Source organism: Bos indicus, chromosome 17 (genome assembly GCF_029378745.1).
Source record: "Bos indicus isolate NIAB-ARS_2022 breed Sahiwal x Tharparkar chromosome 17, NIAB-ARS_B.indTharparkar_mat_pri_1.0, whole genome shotgun sequence".
NCBI classification, from domain to species: Eukaryota; Metazoa; Chordata; class Mammalia; order Artiodactyla; family Bovidae; genus Bos; species Bos indicus.
The window spans coordinates 71431048-71458598 of NC_091776.1; the positions used below are offsets into that span (position 1 = coordinate 71431048).

General features: G+C 59.5%; 1 protein-coding gene across 2 annotated transcripts; it reads right to left on the reverse strand.

Annotated features, from left to right (window-relative positions):
- Nucleotides 1–243: 243 nt before the first annotated feature.
- UPB1 (beta-ureidopropionase 1) lies at nucleotides 244–26923 on the reverse strand. 2 transcript variants are annotated; one of them, XM_019977581.2, is made up of 10 exons: nucleotides 26701–26889; nucleotides 20868–21039; nucleotides 19247–19334; nucleotides 14776–14870; nucleotides 10176–10337; nucleotides 8971–9140; nucleotides 4634–4715; nucleotides 3558–3600; nucleotides 2116–2270; nucleotides 244–638 (listed from the first exon to the last, which is right to left on the reverse strand). In XM_019977581.2, the coding sequence occupies exons 1-10, from the start codon at nucleotides 26802–26804 to the stop codon at nucleotides 555–557; spliced, it is 1155 nt and encodes a 384-aa protein (XP_019833140.2). In that variant the 5' UTR covers nucleotides 26805–26889; the 3' UTR covers nucleotides 244–554. The 2 variants fall into 2 exon arrangements, with proteins under 2 accessions (XP_019833140.2, XP_070626036.1); XM_070769935.1 differs by lacking the exons at nucleotides 244–638; nucleotides 2116–2270; nucleotides 3558–3600; ... (1 more) ...; nucleotides 8971–9140; nucleotides 10176–10337 and adding an exon at nucleotides 10344–14509 and having other exon boundaries at nucleotides 26701–26923.
- Nucleotides 26924–27551: the final 628 nt, after the last annotated feature.

The window sequence follows — 27551 nt, forward strand, 5'->3', positions numbered from 1 at the left end:
ACCAGGGAAGCCCCTCACTTCTTTCCTTTTTAGAAGATACTTATTTGGCTGTGCTGGCCTTCCAGCGAGATTTTCCATCTCTGTTGTAGCACGTGCACTGTCCAGTGGCAGCACGTGGGATCTTAGTTCCCCGAGCAGGGGTTGAACCCGGCCTCGGCCTACAGTGGAAGCGTGGAGTCTCAGCCACTGGACCACCGGGCAAGTCCCCCATCTGTCTCGCTTCAAACCACCCTGCACGATCAGTGCCTGGGATCATCTTTTAATTGAATTTCTATAACTCACCCAACAAAGTTTAACCACCTCAAAGTGACCAGAGTGACCAAATTCATCTCCACCCCGCTCCCAAACATTTTCATCCCCAGAAGGAAACCCGGCGCTCGTGTGCCAGCCCGCCTCACCTGACCAACCTCCCCGCCCGCCAGGGGCAGTCTTAAAACCAGCCTGGACAGCAGCGCCATCGGGGAGTCAGCAGGGAGAAGCCAGGCACTGCAGAGCCTGGCGCCCTGGCGCATCTGCTGCGGGCAGAGCGGCGGGCGGGGGCTGAGGGCCGGCCGCTACTCTTTCACAATCTTGGGGGTGTAGTCGGGTTTGACAGCTTCGGCAAGTTCCCGAGCGTACATCTCGTATCTGCCGGTCATCTGAAAGCGAAAACGGCAGGACTTTGCGCGGTTCCCGTTTGGTTCTCAACGCCCTCATTCGCGCACCGCCGCCTGCTGCCACTAGAGGGCAGCTGTGGGACAGAAACGCGGCCGAAGGCGGGCCGGAGGCCAGGACGGCCTCAGGCTGGGGTTCGGAGACGCCCCGCGCCCCGCGTGTGACCCTCCGACCCCGGTTCCGGGGCGGAGGCCGACGTGACTCACGCCCCAGCGCCTCCTGCTGGAACACCTTTGGGATCTTCCCCTAGAAGGTGTGGCGGGCTCCCAGGCAGCGGGGAGGAGGGCCGTCCTGCCCCCCTGCGCCCCCCAACCCGAGAGGGGCTTGACCTGCCGCCGATCCCTGGCAGGAGTGGGCCCCCCGGATCCACACCCCGGCGGCCTGGCTCTGGAGGGCCATCCGCTGCACGCGGCGTCTCATCCCGGCCGCGGCGGCTGGGGAGAGGCCTGGAGGGGGCCGTAAAACCCACCCAGGGCGACCACACCGCCCCCTCGCTCCCAAGGCTCTGACAGGACCTGGTGCCCATCATCACAGCCTGGGACGGCTTCCGCTTTCAGAAAGTTACTAATGAGAAGTCATTCGGATTACTGGCTCCGGCTTCCCATCCGTGCGGAATCGGCATCAATCTAAGCTTCCCAGGAGGACGAGAGACAGGAGACCTTCACGTGGGCAGCGCCCTGTCGGTCTGGCTGGCCCCGGGCACCACCCCCCAGCCGGCCCCCACCCCCGCCCAGGAGCGCTGGGCAGTCCTCCCATCGTGACAATGTGACGTGTATTTGTGTGTATGATCTGCTGAGAAGTGGGCGCGGAGTTGGTGGAAACAGCCTGGGAGGCTGACACGGCGACACTCCATCTGTGTGCCTGACGCGCTGTATTCCGGGGCGAGGGGTCCCAGGCCGCAAGCACCCCGTTCTAGGAGGCAGGCACTTACAATCCTTGGAGACCCGCCACCTTCCTTACAGGGTGTCAGGTCCCCAAGGCCTCCTGTTTTACAAGCGGGTGCATAAGGCAGGGAGCCGAAGTGGCTTGCAAGGCAGCGGCACCGCCTAGGCCCACTTCCCTCCTCGACCCACTTCCCTCCATTGTCCGGGCCCAGACTTGGGGCCTGGCCACAGGCAGAGCCAGACACACACATTCATCTTGTGCTAAGTACAAGTGCCTGGGAAGGAAAAGAGGATTAGCGAGGCCAAGCCACTCTACTCTCTGGACAAATGAAATTGAGACGAATCTGCTCGGAGGCGCCCAGAATCTAATAAATCAGATGAGTGGAGAATTTATCGAGGCCTGCTGCCCTGGGCAGCGTTTGACCCCGTGGTTCCCCTCCTAGGCCCCAGCCCCCGGCCTTCTGCGCGGCTCGGGAAGGGGGGCCCACACGGCTGGCCCTCAGGCCGCCCGGAGCCACGCAGTTCTGGTGCTGGGAGCAGGCCAGCTGCGCGGAGGAGCAGGGGCCTGGACACCCACCTTGAAGCCCCAGATGTCGTTCACCTGCCGGCAGAGGTTGAGGTCCAGCTCGGTGACCAGGAGCCCGTCCCGGGTGCGGGAGAGCCCGGGGGTGCGGCTGCCGTCCGGGGCCGCCACGTAGCTCGAGCCGTAAAAGTAGCCGAAGTCCCGGTGAGCTGCGGGGCAGCAACCGCAAGGCCCGTGAGTGCATGCAGACACGGGTGGTCTCCGCACCCATGTAGGGGAGATGCCCAGGACGAGGGCCCCCACACCCTGCCCAGCAGCTGCTGCGGCCCCGAGGACCTGCCTTCCTCGTCAGGCCTGGACGCCCCGCCGCCGGCTGCAAGTCGCCCTCAACACCCTCACCTCTGCCCCCGGAACCTTTCTTTTTATTATTTTTAATTAATTTATTTCTATTATGTATTTGGCTGTGCTGGGTCTTAGGTGCAGCACATGGGATGTGTTAGCTGCGGCATGCGGGATCTTTAAAACTGAAATGAAAATGCTGTTTTATTGATATACATACATATATGTGTATAGTTTGTTTGCTTATTTTTCTAGTTGTGGCATACCGGATCCTGTTCCCTGACCAGGGGTTGAACCCAGTTCCTCCGCACCGGGAGTGCAGAGTCTCAGCCCCTGGATCACCGGGAGTCCCGCGCCCGGGAACCGTTCTGCAGGCCTCCCTGGCAGAGCTGTTGGTTCCCGGCTCCAGCATCAGCCATCGTGGCAAGGGAGTCATGGGGCCCCGACCGTGAGCTCGGCCCTGCCCAGCCGTGTCGCCCTCACCCCGCTCTGGGCCTTGGGCTCCTCACCAGGAAAGCGGGGTGCCCACCGCCCCGAAGGTGTGCGGGGAGTGTGCGGGTGCCGCCCAGGGCCGGCAGGACCCCGGTCCTGTGACAGGAAGCCCCGTGGGGCCAGAGGCTCCGGTCTCCCAGGCCTCAAGTCGGGGGATCTGAGCTCTTTCAGGAAATCCTGCTGTGGGACGCACGGCTGCTCAGCCCCGCTCTGCTTCCCAGACACCTCCTTGGAGATGGGGGTGGCCCCCTCCCACATTCCAGGCCAGAGAGGAGAGGCCGGGCGTGGCGGATTCCAGCCCTGCCCGCAGAGCCAAACAAGCTGTGGGTTCTAGGAACCCAAGGCAGCCATGCTGGGCTCTGGGGGCACCTGGACAGCTAGGGGTTGAGGGGTGTGGTCTGCAGGGTGGAATATGCACCCCTATTTCAGGGACCTCACAGGGGGTGCCCCAACGGCTTGGCCCATCTCCACCCCAGTCCCTACTCCATAATCTGGGATGCCAGGGGGTCACAGGCCCAGGGTCCACATGAGGCGGGTAGGGGGGCAGGTGTGCAGACACGGTCTGTGGGGTGGGTCCTGCTGGGAGACAGCAGATGGAGAAGGGACAGCCAGGTTCTCCCCCACCTCCCTCCAAATCAGCCCCACGGAAAGTCAGCTGGACGCACCTTTCTTGCCATCCCCAGAGGTGAACTCGTTTGGGAAGTGCTCCTGGGAAATAAAACCAAGGTAAGAGACACTTGGCACGAGGAGTGAAGACCCCTCCTGCCGACGCTGGGAGACGTGAGAGATGTGGGTTCGATTCCTGGGCCGGGAAGATCCCCGGGAGGAGGAAACGGCAGCCCACTCCAGTGTTCTTGCCTGGAGAATCCCATGGATGGGAGAGACTGGCGGGCTGCGGTCCATGGGGTCACAGAGAAGCGACTTAGCGTGCATGCACAAGACGCACCTCTAGGGGGCGCTGGCGGGACGCTCACCAATGTTAGACGGGGCAGGCCTTAGGACACAGTCACAGCCGTGCCCCCCGGGTCCCAGCCCCAGGGGGAAGGACCCCGATTTTGCCTTTGGGAGCTTATCGTTTGCCGGGAGAAGAGAAAGCCGTGGTGGAGACTGGTTCCCCGGGGCCGTGGAGGGCATCTGGGGCTTCACAATGCCCAGCCTGGGGGCAGCGCAGGCCCCAGGGGGTACCCGCTCTCGATACCTTCCCCAGGACTGTGCATCCAGCCGGGAGGGGGCGCCGCGTGCGGGCTGGTTAAAACACCAAGTTTCTTTCCTGTAGATCCACTTAGGGTTATCTCGGGCTGATCAGATGCTCTGATTAGAGCCTGACATCTGATTAGCAAGAATGCGGAAGAGGATTTGTTACGTGGTAAATACCCGGTGTTTGTAGTCAAATCTTTCAGTGCCTGAGGTCAAGGTTGGGGGGAGGACGGGAAGAAAGCAGGTACTGGGTGGTGGTCATGGGCCGAGAGCCTTTGAAAATGGTTTCAGCTGCAAGCACAGCAGGGCTTGAGCAGCGCCAGCTTTCCCGGCGACAGGCCCAGCCAGGGTCCCCGTGCCGGGACCCCGGGGTGTGGGGCGTGTGTGCCCAGAGGGGGTGCGACCCCGGGGTCCCCACCAGGGCCCCCGCAACTGCTGCTCCTCCCGCCTGGCTTCTGCTGGGGCAGCGGCTGGGCCTGCTGTCCTCATCCCTCTGTCCGCTCCCCTGCTGGGGGTCCCCCGGAGGCCGAGCCTCGGGACTCACCCGGCCCACGCGGTTGATGGCGCAGGTGAAGCAGTGGTTGGCGATGGCTGCGTTCCTGGCCTCGACGGGCCACAGGGACTCACTGTGCGAGAGGAAGGAGAGGGACCAGCTTGCTGACCGCCCAGCCTTTGACTCACGGATGCTCGGCTGTGAGCTGCGGCCGGGGTGCCAGTCTTGCTCACGGCGCCCACAGGTGACCCCACACCCACCACCAACAGGCCCGCTCGTCTCGGGCTCGGGCCGAAGCAGCCGTGTGGAGGGCGCCTGACGCATCAGCCGCAGCCCTGGATCAAAGCCTTGCCTGGGACTCCCCGGGCGGTGCAGTGGTTAAGACTCTGCTCTCCCACTGCAGAGGGCACAGGTTCAATCCCCGGTTGGAGAACTAAGATCCCACAGGCCATGCAGTGCCATCAAAAAAAAAAAAAAAAAAGTTTCCTCTTCTGAAGCTTCCCCAAAGGGAGGCTGTGCAGACGAGCATCGGCTCACAGCTTTGGGAAACATCCATCCCCTTCTCCGGCAGCTGAAGCGTCTGGCAGAGTAGAGGGTGCTGCCTGGCGGGACCCCCTTAACTGCTGCTTCTGCCTCATTCCCTCCTGCCAGGTGGGGTCAGGAACTCAACCCCCGCCCCCCCAGGCTAGTAGACGTCAGAAGGGAGCTGGGGGCCTGGGGGCCTGGGGGCCTGTGTGCCCCCCAGACCCTACCCTTGTGGTACAAGTCATATCCGACTCTGCGACCCCGTGGACTGTAGCCCACCGGGCTCCTCTGTCCATGGGATTTCCCAGGCAAGAATACTAGGGTGGGTTGCCATTTCCTCCTCCAGGGGAATTTTTCAGACCCGGGGTGGGGGGCGTTGAACCCTCAGCTGGCGGGTTCTTTACCACTGGAGCTACCGGGGGAGCCCTGCCATGCCGCCTTGCAAAGCCGTCTGTCTCTGCAGGGGAAGATTTCAGGCCCGGCAAACAGTAAACCCGAGAGGAATTCAGGCTGAAGGCAGGCATCACCTCCCCTGAGCTGCCCCCCGCTTCCCTCTTCTGAACCCCGAGCCTCGAAGCAGAGCCCCCCATCCCGGTTCTCCTACGGGCACAGGACAGGGACATCCCCACGCGGGCACAGCTGAGCTCCCCAGGTCCAGCAACTGTTGAGGGTGGGGGACCCGGTGGGAAACTCTGCTCCGGCGGACACGTGTCCGTCCACAGCCCACCAGCAAAATGTGCCACGGAATTCAGCGGGCCTGCTGGCCACTGACGGTCTGAGGAACAGCGCCATCGGGGTTCTGGATGCAGAGCTGCGATCCCACTCAGAAACGGGGTGCCTGGGAGCGGAGGGCCCCAGAGCCTTCCTGTCAGCATGCACCTGGCTGAAACTGGGGAGTAGGTGGAGGGGTGGGTGGGTGCTTGTCACAAGCCTAATTCTCAGCAGCGTTCACGAGTCTGGAGGGGGAAAAAAAAAATCCCACCCTTGACGGAGGGACTCATTTTCCTGTTTTTCTCCCCCCTGCTGCTCGGCTGAACTGACAAAACTTTTAAGAAAGGATTTTTACAGAAACACGCCCGTCGCTGACATTTTCGGGAATTAAATAGACAGGTGCGGAGCGGGCGCCACAAAACACGTGTCTTGCGGTTCTCCAGGGAGGATGAGGGGGCCAGGACTCAACCCCCAGCCGGCAGGACACCGAGACTCTCAGATGAGGCCGGAGGTTCCTGAGAGCTGGCCCCTGAAATCCATCACAGTGGGGAAGGGGAAGGGTGGCCCGAGAGGGTGGGAGGGCGGAAATCTCTGACCACTCGGGCTGCAGGGCTCGCAGGGTGACTCGGTTCATCAAACCGCACTGTGCCTCTACTGGGTGCTCGGAACTGGGGGACCCTACGTGCGGACACCCTGCCCACTCCCGCGACGTGCCCACGTGTTTGCACGCGCCCGTGTGTGTGTGGAGGGGTAGGGGTGCTGATACAGGAGGCAGGAGACGTCAGAGAAGGGGATGGGTGCTTCTAGAAGCTGTGAGCCGAGGCTGCTGTGCAGCTGGTGGGTCCTGCCGGGCCTCATGCTTGTAAACCCTCAGCGTCAATTCCACAAACAACCTTTCAGGATTTTAAGAAATTCACCCTGTGGCCCCCCGACCTAGCGAACCACCTGTTGTACCGTTTTCCACACTCTACCGCCATCCTCAGCAAGGAGAGTCTTGGCAGGGTTCTGACCCCAGCCTGGAAACGTCCTTTCTGCTCACAAGCGGGGGTCACGGAGCTGTGTTAACCCCAGGACGGCTGGGCGATAACCGCTGGGGGAGAGGAGCTGACCGTGACCACTCTCTCCCCTCCGGCTTTTCCCTGTTGTCCATCGCATGGCCCTGAGCAACGTCAGGCAGGAAGCCCTCCTCTGCTCTCGCCACCGTGCCCTCAAGCCAAGGTTTTCAGGCTGTAATTATCTGGTCAAGGGTGTAAGGGCTTCCCCGATGGCTCAGCAGGAAGGAATCTGCCTGCAATGCAGGAGATACAGGAGACACGGCTTCGTTGGGAAGATGCCCTGGAGGAGGAAATGGCAACCCACTGCGGTCTTCTTGCCTGGAGAATCCCATGGACAGAGGGGCCTAGTGGGCTACAGTCCACAGGGCCGCACAGAGTCAGCCACGACTGAGCGACTGAGCACATAACAGGGTGAACGCTGTGGGAGCTGCTCAGACCTGGGGCTTCCAAAAGCCCCAGCTCCCAGCAGAAACGCATCCTCCTTGGAGGGCACAGGTGGGTGGGATCATGCTGTCCAAGGAAGGAAGACGGACAGCGTTTAATAAGCAAGGACATGAGCCATCACCTGTGCACCACGTTGAGCAGCTTCTGTTTACTTAATTGGGGCTGATAAAAGCCCGGAAGTGCTCCGTTGGAGAGGTGACATCTGAGTCCAGGCTACGGCTGTGTCCCTCCCAGCCTGTGTGCGGCTGTGCATGGGGGGGTGGCACTGGCTTCAGGGACCCCTCTGGGGTGATGCAGCTCGCTGGGTGTGTAACACGTGGCCGGCAGGAGGGGCTGCTCCGGGGCGTCTGTCCAGGCTTGCTGGCTGGACAGCCAGGAGCCACTCTTCCTCACGACTGTCAGGGGACGTTGTCACAGTGGCCACGCTGCCTGCTGCCTCTCTGGGGGTGGGGAGGAGACCCCAGACGTGACTGCCCCCTTGCGCCCAAGAGCGCTCCCCCCAGATACAGACAGGACAGGGTCGTTCTGTAAGGGACAGTCGTGCAGATCAGCGCGCTGAGAGAGGGGGCCCCACTTTCAGCAGCAAGTTGGAGGTGAAGTGACGGCCACATCCCCACATTTAAATTTCGGAAATCTTGTGGTGAGCGAGGGCAGGAGTGAAAGGGTGGGCCCCCAGGGGACTGCAGGCTGTCCCTGAGCTGCCCCCCTCCACTGGGGACAGAGACTCCCCTTCCCCGTCCCCGCCACCCCCCCGATGACACAGCAGATCCCGGAATGCTCTGGGGGAAGTGAGCTGGGGAGAGAGGCATTCACACAGATGCCCCGAGCTCTCCTGCTCCTTGATGAGGCAAAGCTGGAAACCACCCGCTGCTGGGGAGGGCAAAGCTACGAAAGGGCTCTGGTGCCGGTCACTGCAGCCCCGCTGCAGCCCAGCGAGTGCCCCGGGGAGGCCCCGGAGCCCGCCACCCCCTTCCCCCCACCGGCCTGTGACAGCAGCTTTGTCTGCTCAGGGATAAGGCTAACACCACATGGCTGGGTAAACACAGATGCCAGAGACCCTTGACTGATCTCTCAAGGACCCCCTCAGCTCGGACCCCTCCGTCGTCACCCGCCCGTGTGGGACGGGAGGGGAGCCAAAGCTGCTCAGGCAACCCCCGATGCTCCGGCCCTAAGAAGGGGAGCTTTCCCGAATCCTGCTGGCGTCCCTGCCCGAGACCTCGCCACAGCCAAGGACGGTGCTTCGCAGCATGGCACTGCTGTTCAGTGTGGGTGTCCGAGTCTGCGCGACCCCCAGGGACTGCAGCCCGCCAGCCTCCTCTGTCCATGGGGATTCTCCAGGCAAGAATACTGGGGTGGGTTCCCCTGCCCTCCTCCAGGGGGATGATCTTCCCGACCCCGGGATCGAACCCGCATCTCCTGCGTCTCCTGCATCGGCAGGTGGGTTCATGACTCCGTAGCACCACCTGGGGAAACCCCTTGGCTTCGAGGGGGGACGGTAACGGACGCTTAAGCTGGCTGACCCTACCACTCACCGTCCCGGGGCTCAGGGGCGTTGCACATCCCGGCGGTCACCTGTCTGCTGTTCACCCACCCTGCCTCTGTGCCCCGAAACCCGGCCCCCAGGCCCCCGCCGAGCCCCCTGGGCCCAGTGACCTGAGCGCTCCGATGGTGGCGGAGGGGTTGAAGATGATCTCGGCCCCGTTGATGCTGTACATCAGCCAGTTGAGAGGGTGGTGCCGCCCGTAGCAGATGTTGACGGCGATCCGCCCGAACTGGGTCTGGAACACGGGGTGGCCCAGGTTCCCCTCCATGTAGTATGTGGACTGGAAGACAGAGGGCCGCGGGCGGGTGCTCTGAGCCGCCAAGCTTCCCTTTTCTTAGGCTTGGCAGAAAAATGAAAACATCACCCGTCCTCCCTAAGGGACACTCCTGGCATGACTCTAAACTCCAAAATTTCACACCACTTATAAACTAAAAAAAAAAACACCAAACCTGAAAACCAGACACATCACGAACAAGCTTACCCGAGGGAGGATCACCGTGGCTGGAGCACTTGCCCACAGATCTGCGGTGACACGATAGAAAGTCCCCAGAGCTTCTCCCCGCGGTATGCCAAAGATAAACTGGGCTGAGGTTTCATCCCAGCACCACTAGAGGCTGAGGCGTGTGGCCGACGTCCACACCACCCATCTGGTAGGACAGCTAACCGCTTAGGCCCTGAGCACCGGCCGAAGCCCCAGCCTGCACACCTGCGCTCAGACGTGCAGCCCTCACGGCCACCTGACCCCACGGGGCCACAGACAAGGACCCCTCCCCCGAACAAGGACCAGACGTTGACGGACGAGGCGCTCGGGCCTGCGGGGCCCAGCAATCACTCCTCGCTTGTGACTACCGCTTCTGGTTTTAACTTATGTGCTACTTTTTTTTTCCTCTTTATTTTTTAAATTATGGAAGTGTGATAAGACACTTACAGGAGATTTGGAAAATAGAGAACAAAGTTACTTACGGTTCCCCTATATATTACAATTATTTTTTTTTAAAGTAAACTAAGATTTTTAGCTGGAGTTTCAATATCAAACTCACAAAAAACTGAACAGAATGAATATCCAGAAAAGCAGAAGGTCATAGTAGACCTGAAAACATGCTCCTTACTTTCAAGAAGAATTCCAGGCGGCCAACTCAGGTTATATTTTTAAAAATATTAATATATGCAAGAACATAGCCCTCTGTGCTAAAGACATGTGGGGACCCGCCCGGGACTCCCACCGCACCCCAGCCGCCCGCGTGACGCAGGGCGACGCGGGGAAGTCACACCGCACGGCGGCCGGGGTGCTCACAGGCCCGGGCGGGCGGCTCACCTCGTTGAAGTCGCCCACTCTGGGGATGTGGTTCTTCCTCGTCTTGCCCAGGACCGCTCCGGAGCTGGCAACGACCACAGCCGTGTTCCACAGGACGTCCCCGTGGTCCGAGTCTCGCTCCAGGACGGGAGACACCAGCACCATGCCGTGCTTCCTCGCCAGCTGGAAAAACAGACGTGGCATCGCCCTCCTTTCAAAGCACGCGTCGGACGATTTTACGGACGGGTTCGAGGGTCCTCCTAGATCGTGTCTGGGTTTCCAGCTCTCTCTATGCTTGCCCTTTTAAAGACCAAATGCCAGCGCTGTTCTGATGCCCAAGCTTAGCTGCATAGGAACCGGCATCGTCCTCGGGCACTCCTTCTGGGAGTGGAAGGATGATGCAGCTGCTGTGGAGAACAGTAGGGCCACGCCTCCAAAGTCAAACCCAGGACGACCACAGGACCCCCTAATCCCACTTCTGCTGCTGCTGCTAAGTCGCTTCAGTCGTGTCCGACTCTGTGCGACCCAATGGACAGCAGCCCACCAGGCTCCCCGGTCCCTGGGATTCTCCAGGCAAGAACACTGGAGTGGGTTGCCATTTCCTTCTCCAATGCGTGAAAGTGAAAAGTGAAAGTGAAGTCGCTCAGTCGTGTCCGACTCCTAGCGACCCCATGGACTGCAGCCTACCAGGCTCCTCTGTCCATGGGATTTTCCAGGCAAGAGTACTGGAGTGGGGTGCCATTGCCTTCTCCGAATCCCACTTCTGGATCTCCCCAAAGACCTGAAATGCATCCTTTTTCTCTTTCCGCTACAAGTGAGAAGAACCGTTTCTTCCTTCACTTCATTTACTATGTGCCATGTCACAAACAGTGGGACACGACTTAGTGACCGAACAACAGCAACGTCTGTGCTAACAGGCGAAATGCGCTTCCTCTATTCTTTTTTTAGATGTTTTTTTCATATGACACAATTCCATGCCATCAGTTTGCATTGCTTGAATATGACATGATCGTATAATCTTTTTCTCCCAGACATGCTATAATTCCATCTTTGATTTCTCCTTGAGCCACGATCTAGGAGAGAGAGTTTCAGTCTTCCAGTGGCCGCATTTTCACATTGCTCTGCGTTGTTTTGGTTTATACTTTGACGGGTGGTTGCTGGTTGTGTGTAATATCGGCCTGGGATCGGCTGGTGTGCAGGATATGAGCTCCCCAAGCAGGGGCTGAGCCCTGCCCCCGGCAGGGAGAGTGCAGAGTCTGGACCCCTGGACCGTCATGGAAGTCCCACTCTCCTGATCCTTAAGCAGTCTACACTTCAACAGTTCTAGTCAGAATCAAATGACTTGACATTTCCATGAGCCTGGGGTTATATCAGCAGTATGCAGGTTATATCAGGATTTGTGAAATACTGAACATCGCCCTGGGGACCTTTCTAGTGTGGCTAAGGCAGATTTCCTAATTCTAAAGGGTGCAGAGAGCAAAGTCTTACGTTTTCCAACCCTGGGACCCCTCGACAAAGATCACAGACCCTGCAGTACAAATGAAATAAAAGCAAGCCTTAACGCCACTTCCCACAGACCTTCAGACCCAGAGGCAGTAACGAGACAAAACGAGAAAAGCAGAGAAGGAGCATTGACAAGGGTGTGGAGACGGGAACCTTCATAAAATGCCAGCAGGAATATAAATGATGTTGGGTTCCCCACGGAGTTAAACGGAGCCGCCACAGGGCTGGCAACTGAGCGGGAGAGTGTGAGCGCACACCGCATCCCCAGCAGCGCTGCTCACACCAGCCAAGGGTGGAAGCAACCCCACCAGATAAAGCGTGGCGTGCACGTGCAGTCGGAGAAGGCAATGGCACCCCTCTGCAGTGCTCTTGCCTGGAAAATCCCACGGACGGAGGAGCCTGGCGGGCTGCAGTGCCTGGGGTCACAGAGTCGGACACGACTGAGCGACTTCACACATACACGCAGTGGAGTAGTTTGTCATTTTGTTCAGCTGCTGAGTCACGTCCAACTCTTTGCGACCCCATGGACTGTAGCCTACTAGGCTCCCCTGTCCTTCACTATCTCCCGGAGCTTGCTCAAACTCATTCAATGTCCATCGAGTCGGTGATGCCATCCAACCAGCTCATCCTCTGCTGCCCCCTTCTCTTCCTGCCTTCGATCTTTCCCAGCATCAGGGTCCTTTCTGATGAGTTGGCTTTTTGCATCCGGTCGACAGAGTATTGGAGCTTCAGCATCAGTCCTTGCGACAGATGTTCAGGGCTGATTTCCTTTAGGATGGACTGAACGGAGTATTATCCAGCCTTGAGAAGGAAAGCAGTCCTGGCCCACGGGTAGAGTGGCTGTGGTCTCTGACGTGGATGAAACTGAGGGCGTCGTGCCGAGCAAAACCAGCCGGGTGCAGAAGGACCAGCAGGCAGACGTGCCCTCCAGCGGGACATCGCACGTGGTCGAATTCACAGAAACCGAGCGGGACGTCAGCTACGGGCAGCTGCAGGCAGAGGGGAGCTGATACGCGGCTGGAGGGTTTCAGGGCTACAAGACGACAAGTTCTGGAGGCCTGTCTCGTAGCTCTGGGAAGGCGCTCAGCACGACGGAGCTGTGCGCTTAAAAGTGCTGAAGGCGCCCGATGACGTGTTCTCCACCAGCGTGCGCGCTCAGCCACGTCACAGTCCGTCACCGCGTGGACTGCAGCCCGCCAGGCTCCTCGTCCCTGAAAGCACCTAGGCGAGCATACTGGAGTGGGTTGCCACTTCCTCCTCAGGGGATCTTCCCAACCCAGGGATCCAGCCCTCCTCTCCTGCATTGGCAGGCGGATTATTAACCACCAAGCCACCTGGGAAGCCCTTTTAGTGCAATAAAGAGAAGAAAACAAGGGATTTCTGTGGCAGTACAGTGGTTAAGACTGCACTTCCACTGCAGGGGCACAGGTTCAACCTCTGGTTGAGGAACTAAGATTCTACATGCCTCTTGGTGCAGCCAAAAAAAAAAAAAAGATTAAAAAAAAAAGGAAAAAAAATCGTCATATGTCTCATCTACCCAAAAAAACTCAGAAACCCAGAACCCAACCAAACACAACTCTTGGACAGCAAATTCCTTTTGTCTCAAATAAGAACTACAGGATCTGGGGGCCAGGAGGAGCAGCCGCAGCTGGTCATCTGTCCTCAGCTCTCACCAGCCCGTCGCCACCCCCGACCCCAGTGACAGGACAGTGACGGCACAGCAGGATGCCAGCAGCCACGAGGGGGCGGCCGTGGGTCCTGGGGCCCTCGATGCAGACACGGGTGCCCGGAACCAGCGCGTTCCCATCCTCCTTCTGCCCTTTCTTCCTCCTGTCCTGGTTCAGGCACGCCGTCTGCAACCACTTCCCGCCCCGTCCTTGTCATCTTCTTGTCCAAGGCACAGAACCGACCGCCTAGTGGCTGGGAGATGTCCCCCTACAGCCTGGGAAGAGGGCTGCTTGGAATCACGGCTCCGTACTGACAGGATCACTGTGGTCACAGCGCTGCTCCAAAAGCCCCGGAGTTTCCGCAGGAATGAAGGGAGTTTTCCGAGGTGAGAATGAGCATAAGCCACCATGTGGGACGTCATGGGGGTTTTTGGGGTGACTGCTCCATGAAGACGCACTTCAAGGAGCATAAAGTCCATCGCTTCAAAGGGCAGCATTCCGTGGGTTTCAGTACACTCAGAGTTGTGCAACCGACACCACAACCTAATTTTAGAAATTTGTCAACACCCCAAGTGGAAACCCCGTCCCCGTGAGCATCCCTGCTCATCCCTTCTCCCCGCTTAGCCCCTGGCAGCCACGGACCTGTACTCTGCCCCAGCACAGCTGCCCTTCCTGGACAATGCATGTAAACAGAATCTCGGAACACACATTATGAGGTTTAAATAAAGAAAAATGAGGCCCAGTTTCTACACTGATGAGACGGGCCACACCCGTCAAGCCCCGGCAGGTGGGGTAGCAGGGCTCTGGCCAGGGACGCGGCCTTGACCCTTGTCCCCAGGTGCCAGGGCCGCCTCTTGCCGGCTGCAGACCCTGCTCTGGGCAGGTCACCCCCACGCCCCCTCTGTGGGCTGCAGCTCCCTCAGTTAAAAAGCCACAAAGGGGAACTTCTCTGGGGGGTCCATCGGGGAAGAATCGGCCTGCCAAGGCGGAGAACACGGGATCGAGCCCTGGTCGGGGAAGATCCCACCCGCCGCGGAGCGACTGAACCCGTGCACCCCGACTACCGAGACCGCGCTCCGGGCAGCAGCGGGAACCGCCACCGCCGAAGCCGGCACCCCGGGAGCCCGGGGCCCAGCTCGAGAGGAGCCCCCGCTCGCCTCGACGCAGCAACGGAGGCCTCGCCAGCCATGAATAACACCGGCTCATTAGTGTCGTTTTTAAAGAGGCATGCGGGGCCCCTCTGGCTCTGAAGCTGATTTCAAGTGAAAGGGCACTTAAGGGAAAAAAAAGGGCAATAAACAGTCGCATCTACTCTTATCTGGCAAAACCAGGGCCAGGCGGGCGCACGCGCCCTGGGGCAGGGCCACCCGGCCGCGGCGGCCATGCTCTGACCCGCACGTGTCCGGCCGCCCCAGGCTGGCTTGCCGGCTGAAGGCCGGTTAACATCCTACCTCCTGACAGAACTTGATGGTCGGCCCGTCCTCTGCTGACTCGGCAAATTCCGTCCAGGGAAGCTTCTCTCTCGTACAGAAGGCAAAGGGCATTGCTGTGGAGAGGAGAAAGGCCAGAGTCACACCCAGCCTCAGGGCCTCCGAGAGGGCCCCTCGGCCTGGTGTGGGCCTCTCTGGGCCTTCCGGGCCCACGCCCGGCTGTGGACGACGGGCAGACCCTCCCCTTTCCTGGCTTCTAGGGGTGAGGCCAGCCATCCCGCCTACGATCCTAGACACACTTGCAGCAGAAGGCTGAACAAACGCTTGCACACCCAGGCTCACAGCGGCCGCAAGATGGAAACCCGTGTCCCCCTGAGGATGAATGGCTGACGGTGGTCCACCCACTCGATGGGACACCGTGCTGTGTGCTCAGGCGCGTCCGACTCTTTGTGACCCCGTGGACTATAGCCCGCTAGCCTTCTTCATCCATGGGGATTCTCCTGGCCAAGAATACTGCGACGGCCAGCCACTTCCTTCTCCAGGGGATCTTCCTGACCCAGGGGTCGAACGCACGTATCCTGCATTGGTGGGCGGATTCTTTACCGCTGAGCCACCTTATTCAGCCTTAAAAAGGCAGGAAATTCTGACTCTTGCTCCAACATGGGTGAGTCCTGAAGACATTACGTGCGGTGAAATAAGGCAGACGGAGGACAAGCGCTGTACAGGTCCACGCGCACGGGGCGCCCAGGACAGGCGGGTTCAGAGAGAGTGCGGAAGGACAGGCGCCGGGCCTGGGGCCGCGGAGAGCGACAGGCTGCTGTTCAAGGGCTGGAGCATCAGTGTGGGCGGATGAGAAAGCTCTGCACGTGGACGGTGGCGATGGTCACACGACAATGTGAATGCACTGAATGTTACAGAACTGAACCCACAAAAAAATGGTTAAAATGGTAAACTTTATGCTATGTCTATGCTACCGTAATTTCAACCACACACACACACATACAGGGATCCCCTGGTGGCTCAGCGGTAAAGAATCCGCCTGCCAATGCAGGAGATGCGGGTTCGATCCCTGGTTGGGAAGATCCCCGTGGAGAAGGAAATGGAAATCCACTCCAGTACTCTTGCCTGGAGAATCCCATGGACAGAGGAGCCTGGGGGGCTACAGTCCATGCGGTTGCGAGAGTCAGACACAATTTAGTGACTAAACCATATGTGAAACAATTCTGCACAAGGTACAGCCAGAAACTGCTGGCTGACCTGCAGGCTGCTACAAGGAAGGCCGAGGCTTCTTGGAGATGGTGTCCGAGGGTCCCCGAGGACGGTGCGGGACCCTCCCACGTCAGTAGGAATGCTCCTTCTCCCGGGGGCCGAGGCCTCTTCAGGAATGAGGAAAGCCGTTCGTGTAATGACCCCAGCAGAAGTCTGGGACACGCTGGATGGGCTGAGTGCTCCCCGGGGACAAAAGCATGATTTCTGTCCTCTCTGGATAGATGATGCCCCACCATCGAGAGGGCTAACTCAACAGGAAGGTTCATAACTCGCTGAGGTACATACACGTGCAGTAACAATTCAAAGAATGCCAGGGCACCAGATTCTCGATGGAGGTTTCCTCTGTAGGGCGGGGGGCTGGCAGGGGGTAGGCACCGGGGAGAACGCACTCCGCAGAGCGTGCTCCGCCCCCTCGCGCACACGCTTGCACATCCGCCGGTCTGACGGCACTCTCCTGCGTCCCCAGCGAGCTGGAGCCCCCAGCCGCGTGGTCACTGGCTCTTCTGGATTCATCCTCCAGGTGATCTCTTCCGTACCCTTTGCCCGCTTCCTGCTGAGCTGTTAAGTCTTTTCCTTCGTGACTTGGAACACGGAATTCCTTCTTCGGACCAATTCCGTGCAGAGTTGGCCCTCTGTACCTGTGGGTTCCCCCACCGGCTGAGGGTGGAAAATGTTTGGAAAAAAAAAAAATTCCACAACATTCCGAAAAAGCAGAACTTGAGGTTGCCACACAGAGGCAACTATTTACTTGGCATTTACACAGTGTTAATGCCGCTGGACGGCTCTGAAACCGACCGGCCTGCATGGAAGGTTTGTGGGAAAGCTGTGGGAGGTGGCCGAGGAGGAATCTACCTGCTTGCAGCACGGGGCGTGTGTGGCCTCTTTGTGGGTGAAGATTGTCAACTGGCGACCACAAATTGGCACCTGCCTGGGGGGCTTGCCATCTACCTCTGCAAGGAGATGATTCTGCTGCGGCGGCTGCTGACCCCCAGCACCCCCTGCAGGAGTTCACTGTCAGAGCAGAAACGGGGCACTGTGCCCTGGGAAACTGGCAGGACAGGTCTTCAGGGAGTTAGGTGTTCTCAGGGGCTGATGTTACGAGCCAGCTCCTGTGTGCCCTCGTGTCTAGAAAAGCGCGAAAATCCTTCAGTGACGACTGTTCCCCTGAACTGAAGCTTCACGGGACCAGCAGAAACTTTCTACCAGAAAACACACGCATGCACTGCCCCGTGACCAAAATCACACAGAGACTGCCCCCCCCTCCACCCCTTCGGAGCAGCTGCTCAGAGCTGAGGTGCTGTCTCCTGGGCTGCAGCCCTCATATTGCCCCCAATAAAACTTAACTCTCACGTGGTGCTTTTTTTTTTTAAAGTCATCACAGCCTTTCCCAAACCCAGGCCGTGTGCCCAGCACGGTGCCAGGCCTGGTGAGAGGCAGCCTGTCCCGATACCCCTGTGAAGTGAGTGACTCCTCATCCCACAGAGGAGGAAGCGGGGCACCAGGCTCCCCGGTCCCTTCCAGTCCCTGGCAGCCTGGGCGACGGTGGCACCTCAGTCACCTCGGCCGCCCGGGACGTGGCCCACGGAGGCAGCGGAGGGGCAGCAGACTCTGGCAGCAGCCCCGGGGGCCTCGGCACCCGGCTCGACTCCCCAGGCTCCTGGGGTGAAGACGGATGAGCTATTTTAAGGAGGCCAACAAGGACGCTGTTGATAACAAAGAAAGATCCTTAGTGACCGCTCACTCGCAGCTTTCAGAGCATTAGGAGAGACTCAAGTGCCCCAAGAGGATAAAACCTCCCTTTCCGATTTCATTTCAGGTTGCTAAGCTCTCCACATTTCTCCATTTCCATTTTAATGGTTTCTTTTCCTGTTTTCACAACCCCTGTAATATAAACAAACGTTCAAAAGCAGCATGTGGAAGGCAGGTTGGGGGAGGCTGGCTGCAAAGTTCTAACCACATTTTCCAAATCAGAGGGAAAAGGGGGGTCCCCCATTCATTGAACCAGCACTCCTCAAGGCAGGTTCTGGACTTAGACCCCGTCCTGCCCTCAGGAGATGCCAGCCGAGATGCGGTGCTCAATGGGAACCTGGTGGGGCGCTCAGTTCTGTGCAGGGGAGTCCCCAGGGCCCCCAAAAGGAGGGGGTGTCCACATTAAACCTTGATGGATGAGTGGGAGTTTTCCAAGAAAGAGAAGTTGGTTAAACGATCCAATAAATATTTTTAGCATCTGTCATGTACCAAGGATTATTCAAGCCACTAAAGACAAAATGGGGGTAGGAGAAAGAATGGACAGAATGTGATCCATGCAAACCACGGGATATTATGCGGCCATGAAAAGGAAGGCCAGTCTGATGCTCGCAACAACACAGATGGATCTTGAAAACACAATGCTCAGTGGGACAGCCAGACACCAAAGGTCAGATACTGAGGTTCCACTTACACGAGGCCCCAGAGCAGTCGAATTCATAGAGACAGGAAGTAGAATAGAGATTTTCAGGGATGGGAGCGTTACTGATGAGTTAGTGCAGAGTTTTGGCTGGAGATGACGAAAAAGTCTGGGTCAAGACGGTGATGACAGTTAAAACAACTTTGCGACTGTGTTTAACACCGCTGACTTATACATGTACCGATAGGAGCAACATGCATGCTTTACGATCAAAATTTTTTGAATGTTAAAAAAAATGGGGGTGGGGTGGGGATTGGGATGGGAAAAATTACCACCACCCAGGCGCTGACCACATGGAGTGTACAGTCTAACGGAAGACACAGACATATCAAAAGTGTCAGCCGAGAGTGCAAACACACACGTGCCGGGAAATGTGAAGAGCGGGATGACCTGCTGGGCACCGGAGGCAGAAGGGATGCACACCTTTGCTCTCTGCTGTGTGTGTGTGGGTGTGTGTGTGTGCACGCGCGCGTGTTCAGTCGCTCAGTCCTGTCCGACTCCTGAGACCCCATGGACTGCAGCTGTGCACAGCCTCCTCTGTGCAGGGATTCTCCCGGCAGGATGTTTTTCGAGGAAGAATTAAAAGGCTCAGAGGGGAGCCTGAGGCGCATGAGGAGTGGGTTCCGGGGTTGCTTGTGCTGTTGACAAAGAACCTCTCGAGGGATGAGAAACAAAAGGAGATTTTTAAGAAATCACGTAGCAGATGCTCTCGGCGACGTGGAGATAAGACAGTGAGGTTTTGCAAGCAGCAGAGAAAGCGTGGGGAGAGGGACTTACTCCACGCCTCCTGGAAGCAGATGATGTTGACTCCACACATGGCAGCCACCTCCACGACGGCCTCCATGCGTCTGTGTAGAGCGGTGACCTGGCGAGTCAAACAACGAGCGTGAGAGCCCATCGGGTTCTACTGCTGCTGCTAAGTCGCTTCAGTCGTGTCCGACTCTGTGCGACCCCATAGACCGCAGCCCACCAGGCTCCCCCGTCCCTGGGATTCTCCAGGCAAGATCACTGGAGTGGGTTGCTATTTCCTTCTCCAATGCATGAAAATGAAAAGTGAAAGTGAAGTCGCTCAGTCGTGTCCGACTCTTAGCAACCCCATGGACTGCGGCCACCAGGCTCCTCCGCCCGTGGGATTTTCCAGGCAAGAGTACTGGAGTGGGTGCCACTGCCTTCTCCTCAGGTTCTACTGGTTGAGGCCAACTTTAACGCTCATCCTCCACCGGGCCTGCTGCAGGAAGATGCATGGGGCGGGAGGTTCTGGGATGGGGGACAGTCTTCCGGCTCGAAGCCGTGGGCAAAGGCGGAGGGGCAGAGGCCCTGGGGTCCCCCAGGCGCTGGACGCCGCCTCGCTGAGCTTCGGTTTTCCCTGTCTGGAGAATGGGGAGAAGGCTGCCCGCCTCGTGGCATTGCTGAGATGTGAGCTGCTTGCTGAGAGAGGGGCCCACCACCCTCCAGAGCCCTCCCCCGGGTCACCTGCCCCTTGGCCCCAGCGCTGGGACCCAGTCACTCAGGACACCCTGTGTCTGCGGCTGTGGGGAGGCCCAGTCCTGCCAGGTCTGTCCCCGCATGTTCCTGATCTTCCCAGGACGCCCAGCGGCACCCTCTAACAGCACGAGCCCCCTCCCCCGACCTGACCTGCCTCTCGTGTGTTCTCATGTGTCGTCCACGGCGGGGCCGAGAGTCGGGGTGCGCGCGCCCGCGGCGGGGCCGAGAGTCGGGGTGCACGCCCACGGCGGGGCCAAGAACCGGGGTACGCGCGCCCCGACAGCGGCACCGCTCCCCGCCGGGCCTTCCCATCCCAGGACCCCACGAGCTCCTTGGGACTGGCATCCTCAAATTCTCCGTGTCCTCAGCCCGCGGTCTGGCTCCCAGGAGACATTTGGAAGTTTTTTTGTTTAGAGACAGACCAGTGGAACCCGGTGGGGCCAGGCTGAAACCCAGAGACACTGGGTCTCCCCACTACAGGGCCCCGCAGATGCTGGGCTGGGAGCAAAGTTCTAGGTGCTGGAGGCGGGGTGGGGAGGCAAGGACCACATCCCTGACCCCCCACGACCTCCTGACAACCCGGACTGGCCAAGGAGACAGATTTGCAACCTGATGGATGTTGGGCGGATGACTCCCGCACCAAGGAGCGAGGCAGAGGCACACGGGCTGGACAGACGTGTGCTGGCCGGAGCCCAGGAGGCAGGGCTCCAACGGAGAGCGCAGGAGCCCGGGGGCGGCCTCCTCCCTGGCAACTTAAGTTCCACCCCAGGAGAGGGAGGCAGAGAAAGGGGTGGGGGCCAAAGAAAAAGAAAAGAAACATGGCTGGAGGGTGGGGGGGGGCACACCAGGGCAGAGCAGCCGGTCGACCACCCGGGGACCATGGTCAAGTCTCTACAGGTGGGAGAGGCCTAACCTGTTTCACCACGGGGGTGTCCGCGGGGAGCGGGGTCCTGTTCTGAACGAGCCCCACACGCACAGTCCGGGGCCTCCTCTGCTGCTCCGCGGCGGCCTCAAACGCATAGCCCTGCAGCTCGAAGTCCCCTCTGGAGGCGGCCTCGAGAGCAGCGCCGGGCAGGTCGAGCTTCCTAGACGCAGGAAGGCAGAGGGCAGGTGAGCTGAGCGGGTCCGCGGCACGTGATGACACTCACAGTCGCTCCTCCGGCTGAGAAGGGGCGCGTGCGGCGTCCTGGCAGGAAGGCGCAGGAGCTGGCCAGGGCCGCGGCCACGTGTGGGGAGCTGGCGCGGAGCAGCAGGACGGGGGGGCCACCCACCCCCAAGGGCCCCGGCGGGCAGAGTGGTTAGGCCCCACAGAGGAGGGCCGGGAACCTAGTCAAGAGGTTGATGTTCGAGCTGCTGAAATCGGGGGTGGGGATTAAAGTCTCAGCATAGGCGGGAGGGGACAGAGTCCCCCGAACGTCTGTGGACTGGAGTCAGAGGGCTCTGTGAGCTGGGGGGGGGGCGGTCACAGCAGGTTGTAAGGAGACAGGCGAGCAGGAGGCCAGGACTGATGGCAGGACGGAGGGTCACGAGCATCTGGGGACCCCTGCCCTGCTGGGACCACCAGCAGAGAGGGCGGCTCCCAGCCCGGTGCCGGACGGGCGAGGTGGGGCCCAGGCGTCCAGACCGAAGGCTGAAGGGCTCATCCCGGTGTGTGGTTCATTAACAGAGGCAAGTGGATTATTGACAAAACCTCCCACCAAAGTGACCACGGGCCGAACAGCAAACACTGATGCCCGTTCCATGCCCCTGCCCGGGGTGGAACCTGCAGGAGAGGGCCCAGGAAGTGCTGACCATCTAGGGGGCGAGAGGGTTACGAAATACCCCGAGAATGCCTCAGAAAATCGCCTGACAGCCGTTATCTAATAATACTCCTCTCCCACTTTGAATCCCTTTCTTAACGACTTTTCTTTCAAAATCACAGCCCTGTCAGCCCAAGCCCCCGGTCACCGCCCCCCTGCCAGGCGCTTTCCATGACGGCTCCCTGACAGCTCGGAGCTGGGTTCCGCCCCTGACAGTCAGCCTGCTTTTCAAACTCGTCAGGGCTCCGTGCGCTGCGGCGGGTTAGAAATAGCTGCAGAGCACACACCTTGCCTCCTGTTGCTGTGGGGGCCTCAGAGACGGTGCCCCGCCCCCCAGGACAAGTCACCGCTGCAGCCGGGGGGCCGGGCAGGCGGCCCGTCCTCAGCCAGGAGGAAGACGTCGGCTGGGAAAGTTCGCCCAAGGTCCACAAGCCCCCCAGCTGTAAGCTGGTCCTGCAGCCTCTGGCCGGCCCGCCCCACCCCAGCTCTCTGGGGACACCCAGCCCTGAGGCCGGGTGCCTGGAGGCTTTCCCTGCCCTCCTGTTATCCTGGCCTGCCATCACCTGGCCCTGCCCCACGTCCTCCTGGAGAACCCACCTGGCCCTCAAGCTGCAGCCCCCAACCATGTCCCGTGTCCACCAAGGGGCTCGGCTCAGGAGGTGGTGGGGCGCCAGACAGCTGCGGTGGACGGACCCCAGCCAACAGGCCAGGACCTCACACGCAGGCTCTCTGCAGCCCTCAGCCCTCCCTTGGTGCCTGCAGCGGGCTCTCTGCCCCTCACCCTGGTGGCTGAGGCCCCACTCTTAGGGCCTCACTTGCGACTCCAAGAAGGAAAGCCCGTCACTTCCTGTCCTGGCCCCACAGACCCCTTTCCAGTGGGGTCAAGGCAGGCCTTGCCCAAGGGAGCCCAGCCCCTGCCTCCTTGGCAACCTCTGGCTTCTGGAACTTCTCCTTCCCCTCTAATGGATCTGCATTTTAAATAATTAAACCAGAGCTTTGTTACAAAAGAAACACAGGCTCGTGGGGAGAGAAAGAAATGAAAAATCAAACAGTGGAGAATGTCAAGTGAGTTCCCCTCCGTGCCGGATCTGGAGACGGCGCCCTCCACAACGTCTCCCGCTTCTTTCCCACATTTTTCCGTGTGTGCCACACGCACAGAGGTGCCCTTCTGTGCACTCCACTCTTTGGTCTGCACTCTTTCGCTGGGCACGACACACGTTGGGCGCCACTCCCTCTCTCCTGCAGACCGGCCACAGTTCCCCGTGACAGCTGTTTGAGGCTCTCCTCTCCTGTTTAGGAAGCACCAGCCTTCTGACTGCTCAAGCCACCTGGACTCCCTGAGGTCCCCATCCTTCCAGACCTCCTTGAGCCGCCCGACAGCCTGTGCCCAGTCTGAGCTGCCTCCTCGATACTGGCCCTCGGGTCCTGCAACCTCTCATCCTTGCCTCTGGAGTCTCCCACAAAATCTCCGCTTCCTCTGCCCCCTGGACTTCTCCTCCACACCCACCCCTTCACCTGCAATGGCCGTCCCTAGGACAACCCCAAGCCAGCGCCCCCACCACCTCTCTGGAGTCTCTAACGGGCCGTGGCTGACCTGTGCGCCCCTTCCCCCAGAAAAGATAGCCCAACGTCCTAACACCCAGAACCCGTGACTGAGAACTTTTGGGGAAAAACAGGGTCTTTGCAGACGCCATTAAGGATCTCAAGATAAGATCACTTGGTATTACCTGGGGGAGCCCTAAAAGCCAGTGCTGGGTTTTAAAAGGAAGGCGCAGAGGTGAGACATGGGGAGAAAAGAAGACTGTGTGAAATCAGAGGCAGAGGCTGGCGTGATGCCGCCACGGGCCAAGGGACGCCAGAAGCCGCCAGAAACCAGAAAAGCCTCGGGAGGGCGCTGCCCGGAACCTTTGGAACCGTGCCCCTGCCAACACCTTGACTTCTGTACTTCTGGTCTTCAGAACCACGAGGGTACATTTCCCTGGTTGAAGCCATGCGGCGTACGGTCATTTGTCACAGCACCCCACCGCGTCGGCCTGCCCCCCAGCTGCACCTCATCAGGGGAACCCACACGGGCCACCCAAGGGCCCAAGCCCCCTCTGCCAGGCTGGCTGTATGCACCGCCTCTTGAGACTTCCGGAACCCTTCCTCCTCTCTGCCCCCAGGCACTCTACCCGCTTTAGGCCTCTCCACCATCCACCTGCTCTTTGCAAATGCTCTGAAGGCTCCCAGCCCCATCAGGACAATCCCGCCTCCTCTGCAGAGGAGGAGCCCCCAGGATCCACCCCGACTACTCCTGCCTCCTCTCCTAGGCGAGCCCCCACAGTATTCTACACCCACAGCCCCCAAACGGGCCTGTCCCCTGCTGTCTGCACCTTGGCCCGGAGCAGCTGAGCCCCTTCCTGTCTCCAGACCAACTCCGCAGTCTCTTTCAGGACGCAGCTGAAGCCTGGCGCCCCAGAAGCCTTCCCCACTTGCCCCAACCCCGTCCATATAAAACCCCCCAGCTCTCCCTGCACACTTTCTTGCAGGGCGGGACAACCATCAAAAGACGGAAAGCCCCTCGAGGGCAGGAACCGTGGCTAACTCATCCTAGGACCTCTAGTGCTTGAGACAAAAATAGACGCTCAATAAATGTTTGTTGAATGAATAAATGCTTCTTGGTTCTGGCTGTCTTAAACTGTGCCTTGACGTTCTTCGGGGATTTCATCTGCCTGGCACGAGCAAAGGCCCATTTAGCTCACTCACTCAGTAAACACTTGCTAAGCGTCACCTTTGTCTCGGGGGCAGTGAGCACTCAGAGAGAAGCCCGTCTTGTGTGGAGTGAAGGAGGAGTCTAGGGGAGGACTCCATCAGGCCCCCACAGAGGCAGCCATACCCAAGTCAGGCCATGAGAAATGAACAAAAGACTTGGTTGAATATATTTTTTTATGTGGATAATTTCTTTAAAGTCTTGATTGAATGTGTTACAATATTGCATCTGTTTTGTGTTTTGGGTTTTTGGCCCCTAGGCAAGTGGGGTCTTGGGGTCTCCCCAGTGGCTCAGACAGTAAATAATCTGCCCGTAATGCAGGAGACCTGGCTCGGATCCCTGGGTCGGGAAGATCCCCTGGAGAAGTGAATGGCTGCCCACTCCAGGATTTTTGCCTGGGGAATTCCATGGACAGAGTTTACAGTCCATGGGGTCGCAAAGAGTCAGACACAACTCAGTGACTAACTCTTTCACTTTTCGTGCAGGATCTTAGGTCCCCAACCAAAAACCGAACCCATACCCTCTGCACTGGAGGTGGATTCTTAACCATGGGGCCTCCAGGAAAGTTCCATGAACAGATGAACTTTTAAATGAGTAAGTTTCTATCTTCACTTTGCAATCTGTTCATAGCCAAATCCCACCCAATCATAAGTACAAATGGTTAAAACCCCAGAGTGAAGCTTGGAAGGGCTTAGCACAGAGTGGAACAGAATCAAGGAGAGGGAAAAGGAGAAAGAGTGGAAAAGGGGGACCACTGACTCAGTTACTGTGAGCCGAGCCCCAGGAAGAGGCCTGGCGGTCACTGATACATGCAGTGTGGCTTCCACCCAATCCTTCCCTACTCTGGAGTGATCCAGATGTGCACACAGAGTCCTTCCCACAAGGCAGCCTTTACCCTGAGCTCTCGAACGGGTCCTGGCCTGTCACCTACGTGGGAAACTTACTTCTCTTTTCCCAGCACTCTCTCTGACACCCACAGGCTCTGTCTTTTCCCAGGGGAACGTGCCTACCTCACCTTTAAACACGCCCTGCTTCAGGGCACCTTCCTTAGGAGCCCCAGTTCTCAGAGGTTTCCCCCATCGTGGGCCTTCACAGGTGCCACGGAAGGCAGTAATCCAGCATCAGCCCACTGGAGGGGCCAGGGGGGTCGGCAGTCCCGGGCACCCCTCTCTGGGTATGAAGAGCCCTTTTGGACACAGTTCTGTACCACGCTAACCCCAAAAACAGCTGCTCTGCCTTCACCATCCACTAGCTGTGGAAACACCTGGGGCTCTGAGGTCCGGTCCCCACCCCTGCCAGAACGCCACACAAGCTGCTGGCTGGGACCCTCTGATCCAAGTAACCCCCTCCAGTTTCAGGGGAGCTGCCCAGGAGCCTCAAGGCCACTGCCACAAGGTCAGGGAGTGTGTGGTGTGGCTGGATGGGGGGAGCCCACAAACGGGCAGGAAAGTGGAAGAATGTCTGGTCAGGAGTTGCATAGGGTCAGAGTTCATTTCTAAGGGCCGTGGGAACCCCTTATAGAGTTTTAAGCAGGATCTGAGTTACATCTTCCGGTTGCTTTGAGAAAAGTGGACCGAAGAGAAACCGGAGCAGAAGGGCAAGTGTCTTCCAGCCCTGCACTCCCCGCGTGCAGGAGTACACTGCCCTTGGAAAGTCCCAGAGATGCCCACAGCAGGCTGGGCGTTAGCTCCGAGCGTGGGAGCCAACTCCCGGGACCTGCCCGTGGGAAAGGTCCCTTCGCCAACCAGATTCAGGGGCCTCTCCGTCCCAGGACCCGCCAGAGGCCGGTCACTGCGGGAAGGAGGAGCTGGGGGCAGGACCTCCAGTGGGCCTGGGGTGGGATGGGGGCTCTGGCTGGAGGTACCGACCTAGACAGCCAGCCAGAGGACAGGCCTGGTGCCGGGGGAGAAGCGGGCCACTGGAAGCTGGAAAGAAAGCTGGGTGGTCACAGGGAAAGCACAAGAGAGTAAAACTGTCCCTTCCCTCCAGGCTTGTAAGGGTCACGCTGGGTTGCACACCTGAGGTCCCATCTATAGAACTCAGGGTCTCAGCTCCAATCCAGGATTCACCACCGCCCCTGCAGAGCCCTTCAGACCCCGAAGCCCCCTGTCTGGTCCCCCAGACCAACACCCGCTGGCCCCAAGGGCCTCCCAACCCCCACCCCAAGCTCCCTGCCTGGCCAGTTGGGCTCCACGCACCTGGTCTCTTTGCCATAGAGAAGGCGTTTGACCTCCTGCAGTTCTGCGAGTGGCAGATGTTTTTCCAAGCACTGCTCCAGCGACTCAAACCCGGACCCGGCCATGGCTGAAGTCCGCACGTTTGTCCAGATCTAGACTGCCTGCTGCCCTTTGCCCCCGGGGGGAGGAGGAGGAGGTGGCAGTGGCCAGGCCAGCACATGCGCTCTGCCTTCTACCCCCGTGCCCTCGCCCCGGAGGACTCCTGCGGGACCCCGCTCCCTCTGCTCACGCCCCTGCGGGGCGCCGCCAATCAGTGCCCGGGGCGGTGTGCGCAGTGACCGGGAAGGTGAATGGACCCTCCCGCCGCGCCTCGGACTCCGGCCCAGCGCACTGGACATGGACTGAGGGCACCGGAGGAGGGGAGCCTGGGCTGGAGGCCGCGCCGCCGCCCTCCGAGGCCTGGTTTCTAGAGTTAAGGGAGGAAGGCCGCGCTCCCCTACACAGGGACCCTTGCGCCATCGGGTGGCCAATAACCATGGAGCGGATGCGGTCGGCGAGGGGGGACGGGTGGGTGTCCCCACGGGCTCCCTGGGTGAGATGGGGAGGGGATCTGGACTGCCTCCCAGAGGCCAGGGTGAGTTCCCCAGGACGTGAGGAACCCCGGAGTCCGGCCCACCCGAGAGCCGGGCAGTGCGGCCGGATGGGGCAGGCGCCTGCAGGGACGGGCTGGTCAGCCACTCGCAGGCCCGGCCACCCCGGACGCGGAAAGAATCGTCGCGGAGTTGTTCGCCCGTCAAAGGAGATGGGGAGAACGGGGTGGGGGGCCCAGAGCGGGTGCCGTGGGGCGGGGCTGGACAGACGCTGCAGAAGCG

Bases quoted from the DNA above. Each gene is read 5' to 3' on its own strand.
- UPB1 (XM_019977581.2), bottom strand. From the start codon at position 26,804: ATGGCCGGGTCCGGGTTTGAGTCGCTGGAGCAGTGCTTGGAAAAACAT. The intron at 9,141-10,175 runs GTGAGCCGCCCG...TCTGTCTTCCAG, and splicing joins GAGTGGGCGACTTCAACGAG to TCCACATACTACATGGAGGG. The intron at 2,271-3,557 runs GTGCGTCCAGCT...GCTGCCCCGCAG, and splicing joins CTCTGGGGATGGCAAGAAAG to CTCACCGGGACTTCGGCTAC.